General features: G+C 32.8%; 1 protein-coding gene across 1 annotated transcript; it reads left to right on the top strand.

Annotated features, from left to right (window-relative positions):
• Positions 1 to 4147: 4147 nt before the first annotated feature.
• Positions 4148 to 8641, top strand: Pak3 (p21 (RAC1) activated kinase 3). Its single transcript, XM_023160168.2, has 2 exons — positions 4148 to 4795; positions 7364 to 8641. Exons 1-2 carry the CDS (start codon positions 4368 to 4370, stop codon positions 8448 to 8450), a joined length of 1515 nt encoding a protein of 504 aa, XP_023015936.2. The 5' UTR covers positions 4148 to 4367; the 3' UTR covers positions 8451 to 8641.
• The last annotated feature ends 2611 nt before the right edge of the window (positions 8642 to 11252 follow it).

The following is an 11252-nucleotide window of genomic DNA, read 5'->3' as shown; positions in this document are numbered from 1 at the left end:
ACTATCTATTATATATCTTAGGTAAGTGTGTTATATGTGACTCTCTTTAGTATTTTCATGAAAAGCTGTTTGGAAGCGTTGATTCAAAAAATAAATTTTAAAATGACATTTGTATACATGCATCCATTTGTGTGTATACAATATTCATCTAAATTTGAAGATGTAGCTTCTGAAAGAGCATAAAAAGTATAAACTGCAAAATCATTTAAACCGTTTATCTCTAGAGACTTTTTATGAAAAATTAGGGGCACAACCAGGATTTTGGTGAAGGAAGACATTAATGGAGAATTTCAACTGAAACCGAAATTTCAGGAATGAGGAAATACATTATGTTGTGTAGGCTTACCTATAGTGTGCAAATGTATTTGCTTCAGTTTTTCATGGCCGCTATTTGAAGTGAGGCGAATATTCAGGAAGACAAAAAAATATGCAAAAAATAGATGACTTCGTACTAGGAAAAATAAACAAAATATTTTAAATGTATTTGTAGCGGTATCCCATCATAATTTCTAAGGTACAAATATCTCAGCAGGCTCAGGACAAAAAATTATCGTGCCAAAAACATCTCGTCCAACAAAATTTCATACAAAAACTTGTCTAATTTGGCATTTTTTGTATTTGACATATTTTCGGATTGACATTTTTTTATGCGAAATTTTCTGGTTTCGAGATATATTTTTCTTGCGATGTTTTCTACTGAGACGTTTTTGCTAAGATATTATTTCTGAGACGAAAACCAACTTCAAATAGGTATCCTGCTGCAAACTGAATTGGAAAATATTGAATAAATACTCCAGAAAATATCATGAAATGAAAGTTTTTTCAGCTGTAGTGTTAGTTCATAACGTGTATTGTTTTTTTTTTTTCGGGTATAACTATTTTGCAGGTCTGCAAGTCAGCAAATTGTTCTCAGTAGACATTGCTCTCGTAATCTTGTAGGAGGATAGAAATTCTTGCAGGTCGGGTTTGCCAGACATGAATCTCGACCAGGTTAATCATTTTCGACAGAAAAATTGTCCAACCCCCACCTAAAAGTTTCACAATTCTTAAAAAATAGAAAATACATTTTGCAGGTCGGCGGAAATTCTTGCAGGTCGGGTCTTTCAGACATGGAAAAATTCCACATTCCTCATTAAATGGAAAATAAACCTTGCAGGTCGGCAAAAGTTCTTGCAGATCGGGTCTGCCAGACATGAATCTCGACCCGGTTAATCATTTTCGACAGAAAAATATTCCAACTCCTATCCAAAAGTTTCACAATTCTTAAAAAATTGGAAATGAATTTTGCAGGTCGGCGGAAATTCTTTCAGGTCGGGTCTCCAAGTTGAAAATGGTTAGCCTGATCGAAGCTGCAAGAATGTCTGTCCTTCTACAAGATTACGAGAGCAATGTCTACTGAGAACAATTTGCTGACCTGCAGACCTGCAAAATAGTTATACCCTTTTTTTCCGCATCATCATTGTCTCCGATATTCAAGACCCAAATTTTATAGGGGTTCATCACATTTTCAATAACTGAAAAATCTAATTATGGACAAACAAATGAACATATTTGCTTCTTTGCTTTAAGTAAAATTTCTCTTAACGTCGTATCTAGATTAGATGATTGATTTGAGAGCTGGCATGCGGCCTGTTTTACAGCGACCTTTGCAAATCTGTAGTGATGCCCCTTGGTTATCAGAGCTCTTCCTCTAGCTTGATCTCTGCAATGAGACTCCAAAGCCTTGATATTGGCTCCTGCATATATCTTATAGCCCCTGGTTTTTCATTTCAGCATTTCCCATGCCATAGCCTTGCTAACGCTTCGCATTCACAGATCACGTGTAATGCGGTTTCTTCTTCTTGGCAGAACCTGCAAGGAGTTTCTTCCACCAGGCCCATAATGGTAATATGCTTCATTAGCCGACAATATGCTCCGTTAGTAGACCTACCACTACCCTCACAATCTTGCGGTTGTGGTTGTGATTTTTCGCCTGCCTTATTCCTGATGGAAGCCGGTTCCACCAATTTAGCGATTTGGCTTGCATCCACGAATTGATAGATGGCTTTATGCTTGTCTTCGCCAGCCCACAGAAGAGTTCTGAACCTGAAATGGCCTTTGATGCCTTTCACGGGCTAAAGCATCGGCCTCTTCTTTGTCCTTGATTCCTTCATATCCGGGTATCTAGGCTAAGGTAACCCTATTGCGGAAATAACCCAGCTCATCTGATAGCGCTAGCACAGCTCCCTACAAGTGACAACATCATATAGTGACACCACCGAAATTCGCATCATAATTTTTTATCAATAATACATTCATGAAAAATGAGAATTAAAACTTATTTTGTGTTTATACCACTTAATAATACATTCAATTGAAAATTGATTTTAATTGTGCTGTTTATGAACCTGCCAAATTTGACATCTTTGAAATAAATTTTACAGAAAGCGGTTCTCCTCTGAAATTTATAAAAATGTTTGGGAAAAGTTATACAGTTTTCAATTCTCTAATGCGAGTTCGAATTTTTACAACACACTGATATCAACTTCATATGTCTGATGAATGAAATACCTGCATGCAGCATATATATCTTGTTTAGAAAAATTTTAAATGACAGTAAAGAGCTGAAATTCAGAGGTAGAGTATAAACTTGAAAACTGAACAACTGTTTACCTAGTGTAACGTGTATTGGATTATTATGTGCTTCGTAAACCATCGATAAGTCTATCAGTGTTTGGAAACGACAACTAAACATTTCGTCTATGGTCATCGTCGTTTAAATCAGGCTGAAATAAACATTTCGTGCTTCTATATAGTTTATATATATATATATATATATATATATATATATATATATATATATATATATATATACATATATATATATATATATATATATATATATATATATATATATATATATATATATATATATATATATAAACTACGTACCGAAAGAAATACAACACTTGAATTTGAGAAATATTGATGATAGCTCACAGCAATGGACCATTCCGGCTAAAGATTTCATTTGAAGTACAGTGAAGTAATTTTCATGCATTGGCTATTCTGTGTGTTTGTCATTGGTGTCAAATGTGGTGTCAACTAAATACTAAATATTGAAAAAACTTAATGAAAAAAACAGACATTTTGCAAATAGTATTCTAAGCACCGTCAAATAAGCCTCTTATTTAAACTTCATAATTAGAGAAAATAGTGGATTATTCTTCAAAATGATAATCATCAGTTAATCAATTTAATTATAGTGGGTGGCAACAAAAATATATACTTTCTATTTCTCTATCTTCATACAAAAGAATGTGGGAATCTTCCAAAGAAAGAAAGGAAGCAATCAATATCAAAAAAGTGAACACAACTTTTTGTATAAAGATGGAGAAGTTGAAAACCAAAACCTTTCTTTCCCAAAAATGAATCCAAAAATATACCCCTTTCCATTATATACTTTCACTTTCTAATTCAATAATTTGAAATGAAGAGCATATTAGGGAAATTATAGTCATAGAAGACGAGTCAGAATTGTCGAATTCAAAACTATTAGATTGACACCTTTGATCCGCATTTTCTAATCCAGATATGACATCTATCAATAGTAGTAGAACTAGATCAAACGGTAAAACAGTAACAAAGATCTGGGACACTATTTTCTAATCATTAGTAATTTGCAACGTATTCTCAGATGACGACACAGCGGACAATTCCTGAGAAATTTATATTCTTGACGTATTCGCAGAATTGTGACTGATTAGGGCTCCTTCAGGTGTCTTTACGAATAATTGTGATGTGTTGTGCTTTACGTTAACAAAAGTTTTTATTTTTATCGTTATTGTGAATAAAAACTCATTATCACACGAATTCATGATTTGACAATTCAAAACAGAGTAAATACTGAAACAATAAACGTGTCCAGTTGTAGCGATCAGTTGTTTATCGTTTGATGCACCATTTGTTGTGAAAGACACTAGCGCCATATAGGTAGAAATTTTTCCCATTACTGGCAACTGGCAACATTACATACTTAAGCTGGATACGCACGCAGTGCGTTGAATCGTTATAGAAAAACAGATAGCAGAAATTCAACCATTACCATACTCTCAATATATATACGTCCTTGTTTCGTAGGAATTGCGACTATTTCTACTTTAACAAAGAGTCGATGTGTAGGAGGCCTAACCATCCTCCTTGAAAGAGTTTTGTTAGGAGGATGGGATGGGTGATTAATAATAATATTCCAAAAAGTTAAAATATTTTTTTATGTAAGTAATGTAGTTATGGAAAACCTCTCAAGACTGAAAAGGTATTATTAACAACAGTGTTCATAAAAAATTTCTCAATAGCTCCATTTCCTTTCATCCATAGTCGATAGGAAAATGAGCTTTTCTGCTTTCTTCAAACGAAAACCTGCGAGGGAAGAAAATAACATCGCTATAATCGGAACTCCAACCAACGTGAATCACGATATTCATGTAACTGTCAATGAAAAGGGGATATTAACGGGTCTGCCTTCTGCTTGGATGAGACAGATAGGAACTCAGATAACCAAAGATGAACAGTTGGAAAATCCACAGATAGTTAAGCAAGTTCTTCAATACTATAACTACTCCATAAAGAAAGGAAATGAAAATGTTCAGGAATATAAGCATATTGTCACTGAGAAGGATATCGTGGAAGAATCTAAACAGATTGATCTCTATATGCATTCCAAGGATGCCCACAAAAGTAAGGAGTCAATTTTATCAGGAAAATCTGATGAGAGTCCAAGGGTGAAAGAAGATTCTAACAAAAGTACTGACAATAGGTACGTAATACAATACATTACATTAAAGGTAATAGATGTGTATATCGATGATTGTTGAAATGAGTAGATTTTACATTTCTAAGACGTTATCATGTTGTTCAATAGATAGACAGACATATCTATTGTCCATTCTACACATTCATATGTATTTGTAGCAAATTATTATCCGTCTTCAACAAAAAGGAAACAGGTTCAAGAAGATTGTATTTTACTGCACATTTGAAAGCATGTTGACTGAGTTTACCTGGCCTTGTACCTCACTGATTTTGATAGATGTAACTGTGTTGGCCTCAATAAGTTAACAGTTCTGGTTGGATAATGGGACATCAAACCTTGTTCCATAATTTTTGACATTCTCATAAATATCTTATAGTATTATATATTGCTTTGTCCATAATTTTCTTCCTTATAATTTAAATCAAACTCAGTCTTGAAATCTCTTGTGTGTGTATGTACGCATAGGCAGAGTAGTGGCATTATTTTTTAGGAAAGGATTGAATGGCAATGTTGATTATAACCACTTTTGAAAAAACAAAAATATTTAATATACTAATTACACCATAACTGACATTCATTAATTTTTCATGATTCAGGTCAATGTCCAGTTGGTACCTTTTGGGACTTTAGCAGAGCAGTTGAATGTTGATGCTTGGCACATTTTTTCTTATTTTTCTTTCATTGACATATACTTGTTTGTAAAGTGTATAGATTCAAATCATCTGATGTAAATTCCAGTTATACCTCATCTGAAAGTATATTTCTAGTGAATAAATGTTGAAAGAAAAGTAAATTCCAATTTCCAGAATTTATTCATTCTGTATTCTAAATTAAGATTTCTTGGAATCAAATTTACTTCAATAAGTTTTGTCGCAATATACTTATTGATATTGGAAATTTTTCGAATGACATGCCATAAATTTTCATCACTAAATAAAAAGAAATCATTTTTAAGAAAAGTTAGTCATTACTTTCCTTAATATAATTTCAGATTTTGTTTGAATTTAGCAACAGCCTTGAAATCTCAACTTACAATTACAAAGCTACAGACATGTTGAAGGCCCTTTTGAAGTTTACGAGAGGTTCAATTATTTCATTCATAAATTGTGTAATATTTTATTTACAAAGTTATAGTTATTTCGTATTACTTCCAATTTACTTTGTTTTCTCGTGGTGTAACAATAAATGAAGTGGCAATTATTAAGAAAAAATTGAGTTGTTATGTAAGATGTAAACCTTTTGTAGATTCACCTATGTTTGATTATAATAACTCACATTCATTCTATCTTACTTCATGTGTAATGAATTTGACATTAGTTTTATCTCCAACCAACATTCTAATGGGTTCACACATGCAGGGTATGTCATGTTTGTAATGTCAGTCATTAACTTATAGTTACTTGATTGGGAATAAAATAGCAACACAATGTTTTATCAATATCATTAAAGATTGTTACTCTTCAATTATGGATTGAGTAAACCAAACGTTGACTTTTGTCAACAATAAAGTCATTTAGTATACTACCATTATTGTAGCCATAAGAACATTATATAAATTCAAGTCCGAAAAAAGAGGGTATATATGAATCACTTCAAAATTAAAAAAAATACCGTTATCTAACTGATAATGTGAGAAGTTGAGCAAATAATGTTTCACTAATTATATAAATAACAAAAAAAACACCAGCATTAACAACGACCTACAACAATTTTGGAAATATATTAACAATTGTCAAAAAAAAATTGTAGTTTTCCCAACTCTATGTTTAAAACCTTACCTCATGTCACTTTGAATGAATCATTTATTCTCTCATTCATATTATTTTATTATTTTTTATATATTCTACTTTATTTATATATTTCTTCTTGTATTATTCTTTGTATTTTCAGACTTTGTCTATGAGATGTATTTTCTTCAGACAATAAAGTATATTTGATTGATTGATTGATTAATTCAAAAACTATTTTTTCAATTGAGCTTTGTTTCAGATGAAATTTGTGTTTCATCTTGTATCTTGTTCAATAAATCTTAAAATGCTGTTTGTGAAATCTATTTAGAAGTCTGGCTCAAAGCAATGTATTAAGAACTACTGAGGAATTATCATCCTCATAAATTTTCAAAGTTTCTTATTGTTTGATTTCAAAAACATTAGCTGAACATTATTGAACAGCTTGCTATCAAATTATTTTATTCAGAACACATATACCATAGGTTTTACTTATTACGATGATGCACTTATCCTAAAAGTGAATGAAAAACGTGATATTGATGTTACATTCGATTTGAAATTGACATTTTAGTATCTCGATTTTTGAAAATGTGGGGTTTTATATTTCACTCCTCATTAGAAATATCCGTACTGCTCCCATGTTAAACCTCTTTTGAAATATATACGAAGTCTGATAATAAAATAAGATGATAATAAACTTGTTTCTTCCAATTCTCGAAGCAGTTATGATATGAACAGCTGTTTAGTTTACTACTTCAAAATATTTATCTAAATGAAGATTTCTATCTAACATTTTTGTCAGTAGAACTATTAAATATTAATATCAATAACTGATTTACAGGTCTTCATTTCCATCCAGACCTCCAAGGAAAATTGATGGGACCAACCTAGTCCAGACAAAAAATTTAGCTCAAAACTTAGTAGATCTAACATTAGTTGACAAGGATAAAAATGATGATATAGAGATAAGAAACAAATCTGAGACGAACTCGGATCTTTCCGACGACGATTTCCTCAGAAGGCGATCAGGATTGTCAGACGAAGACTACATGGCTGAAATAAAAAATATTTGCAACCCTGGCGACCCCTATGACTACTATGAGAGATGCAATAAGGATTTGGGTTCGGGGGCCTCTGGAATGGTGTTTGCTGCTGAGTGCCGGAAAAACGGACAACTCGTGGCAATTAAAGATATCGATATGACAAAGCAACACAAGAAAGATCTTTTGCTGAGCGAGATAAAAATAATGAAGAATTTCAAACATAAAAACTTGGTCAATTTCCTGGATGCATTTGTAGTCTACGAAGATCACTTGTGGGTAGTGATGGAGTTGCTAGATGGAGGCCCATTGACTGATGTCGTTACAGAAACTGTTATGAAAGAGGGACAGATTGCTGCTGTCTGTTTTGAAGTATTGCAGGCCATCAACTACTTGCACGACAGGGGTACTATTCACAGAGACATCAAATCTGACAATGTTTTGTTGGGTATGGATGGCACGGTGAAAGTGACAGATTTTGGATTCTGTGCAAACGTAATAGGAAATGAGCAAAGGGAAACCATGGTTGGGACCCCATACTGGATGGCTCCAGAAGTAGTAACCCGGCAGAAATACGGCAAGAAAGTCGATATTTGGTCGCTGGGGATTATGATTGTGGAAATGCTTGACGGAGAGCCTCCTTATCTCCGAGAGCCCCCTTTACGTGCCTTGTATTTAATAACAGCTAACGGTAGACCAAAGATTATAAGATGGATGGAACTTTCTTCCAAGTTACAGAGTTTTATCGATTTGTGCCTTCAAGTAGATGTTGACAAACGAGGTACCGCGAAAGATTTGCTGAACCATGAATTCCTTCAGAACCGCATGGAACTAAAAACACTCACTCCTCTCATTAAAGCAGCAAAGAAAATGTTGCATAAAACATAAGATACTAAAGAAGGATATTTTCATCTAGTTTATAACTGAAATATATATTTTTTAAAATGTTGTATTCCCCCTACTTATAGTTGAAAAAGGCTATTTTTAAAGAAATTTTACAAAGTTTCAGATTTACATATCTATTCAACATTACCTTGTATTTATATATTTTATTGCAGAAATTACATTTTTTAATGGAATTTGAGTGTTATTTTTATCAAAAAAAAAATCAAATATGACTCGTCAAGAAGAGTACTTCAACCACGCCATTGAAAATAACTGCCGCAGTTGCAGTCGAAACGTTTGGAGATTATAACCAAAGACTACGGCAAAACCCAGAAACCAACCAAAACAAATTCTATACAGTGTTAATATATTCTATGGTCCTTCTCTAAGGGTTGTTGAGCAACAACAGAATTTTCTAACCTTCGAAATCAGACATCCATGTGTGTTCTTTGAAACAAGTATTAATAGGTCGTTAAGTCTGTCCTATATAATATGACAGTCCCTACCTCATGTTTAATACAAACCCGACTTTTTTCATTTTCCAACATCTCGTCTTTGTGGAAGTGAGCAAGCTGTTTTGGCAGGATACCTATTTTAGCCGAGTTCCTGATAACATTTTTCTTGATATTGTAAAGAAAGATGTTATCAGATATGTAGTTGATGGCAATGGATATCATTCAAATATAGTGGATAAGTTAATGAGAAAATGTAAAGTTTGGGCCGAGAATGTTTGGGGAGTAAATTTTCGACTTTTGAAGATGATACTGATTTAAAGTTTGTTCTTTCATATAAACCAAGATACAGTAAAGGATTAGATTGCATTTTTAAAAAGTTGAACTTTAGAGTAGTTTTTTAAACAGTTCAACTTCAACTAATGACAAAATGTTGGAAAATGAAAAGTCGGGGATTTAAGAAATAACCTATAAAGACTGACAAAAAATATTGGTCAGACTCAATGAGCTATTGAAGTTCGCAGAGAAATTTCCTGCGAGTTTGTAGCCTAATGAATCATCGACGTGTTGAAAAGTGAAAGTTAGATATATTTGTTTAGGATTTATTCAATACCAGAGGTTCCAGTCATACTTTTTGATTTTAATTCACTTGATGGTTACTATTTTCAAAACCCAAAAATGTTTTTTCGTTGTTTCCACCATGATATTCTTCCGCGATGATTTTTTCACTCTCTTTCAATCCGTACTATGCGTTTATTTTGATTTATATGTTTCTGGGTAATGTCTGTCGGCTGCAGATATTTGCGAGGCATAAAAATAGTTGTGTATTATTAACTGGGTTTGTTCCAAAGTAAATCATATAGATAAGAGATACTAGCTAGCTCTACTTCCTTTCTTTATCGTCGAAGTACATGCCCACATTTTCCTGAACTAGAATAAATTTCTTGAAAACGGGCAAAAAAATTTTTTCCATTATTTTGGAGAAAACTGTAGAGCAACTTGTGATTCCTCTAATATACTGGGTCCTGAAATATTAATTAAACTGACTAGTGACGTGAAATCAAGTAAGGCTTTAAAATTATTCAGAAAAAACGTTTTTATAACTTTATTCATGAATATTTTTCTCAATATTTTCCTGTTTTTTTAGAACTTGTGTCACCTTTTGTAGTATTATAGGTTTTTCTGTATGTGAAGTAGGATGATACTCTGCTGCCCCTTTCAGGTGAACATGTTTTCTTTTGGCTAATATAAACGCTAAAATTTACGTAAAAACGTATCATTTTCAGTAAATTTTGATAAAGACCATAATGTAGCATGACTTGCCGAGAGTGCGCTAACTTTTTTTTAACGGAAGGGGGATATTTTCATAGAAATTTCAAGTTTATATTCAACACTTTTATTTCGGAATATTGAATCAGCCATTTTTGAACAGATAGCAGTTCTACATTTGTTTCAAGTATCTACTAACAAACGATAAATATCCTTCGTTTCTTACATCATGGAATGTTTTTGGGGTAATTTCGTTAGAAGCACCTCTTTTTCTATCCATCAGCTCTACGGTTGTATACTTTGGACTTCATGAATTACCAAAAAAAATCCAATTATTTCTGCTGTAAAAATTTTTCATTTCAAATAATGGTAGACATCTTAGGTTGGATGTCGTCAAACAAAACGGGGGTAGTCCGTTCCTTACTTTGTAGCAACACAACTGACTCCTGCATGAAAGCTCATCAAAACAATTCATATCTACTTGGAAAGTTATCAAAGAATAACTTTTTTCATTTTGTAACTTTGAGGGCCTGTAACTTGGTTAGGAAGGATTTTAGGAACTAAATTTATATGAAGTACTGGTGATATTTTGACTACATCTAGACATTTCTGATAGGAAGAAAGGAAGTCCAGAAACACCCTGTATACGGACAGCCAACCTGCTTTTTCGACTTGGGAAAAAGTTGGGAAATTTTGGGCCGTGAAGATAGAAAAAAATAATAGTAAAAAAATGAATGAAAATTAAAAAAATAAAAATGAGAGAAAAGAAAGGGAGAGGTAATAAGAAAAGGGAAAGAACCGGGAGAAGGTTGGGATTTCCCAACATGCATAACTTGGAGATCCCATACTTTGAAATTCTGAGTTGTTTAAAAACTCAAAAAAGTTTAATTTCTCCCAAGTAGGAGAACAGTTCACAAATTTTGAAGTGACAATTTTACAAAACTCACACTTTTTACTGTTTATTCGACATTGAAAAGTTGTGAAATTTCAGGCCGTGAAAATAAAATAATAGTAGAATACAATAAGCACAATATTATTATTCAAGTGTTGTTTCCTTTCATTTGTATTGAATATCCTATACATG

Source organism: Leptinotarsa decemlineata, unplaced genomic scaffold, assembly GCF_025532065.1.
Source record: "Leptinotarsa decemlineata unplaced genomic scaffold, Ldec_3_MD MMD2_tig00002974_RagTag_RagTag, whole genome shotgun sequence".
Lineage (NCBI taxonomy): Eukaryota > Metazoa > Arthropoda > Insecta > Coleoptera > Chrysomelidae > Leptinotarsa > Leptinotarsa decemlineata.
This window is presented reverse-complemented; position numbering and strand designations above follow the sequence as displayed.

Excerpts from the sequence above, each read along its gene's own strand:
- Pak3 (XM_023160168.2), top strand. The coding sequence starts at position 4,368 with ATGAGCTTTTCTGCTTTCTTCAAACGAAAACCTGCGAGGGAAGAAAAT. Across the intron at positions 4,796-7,363 it reads AACAAAAGTACTGACAATAG|GTCTTCATTTCCATCCAGAC; the intron begins GTACGTAATACA and ends ACTGATTTACAG.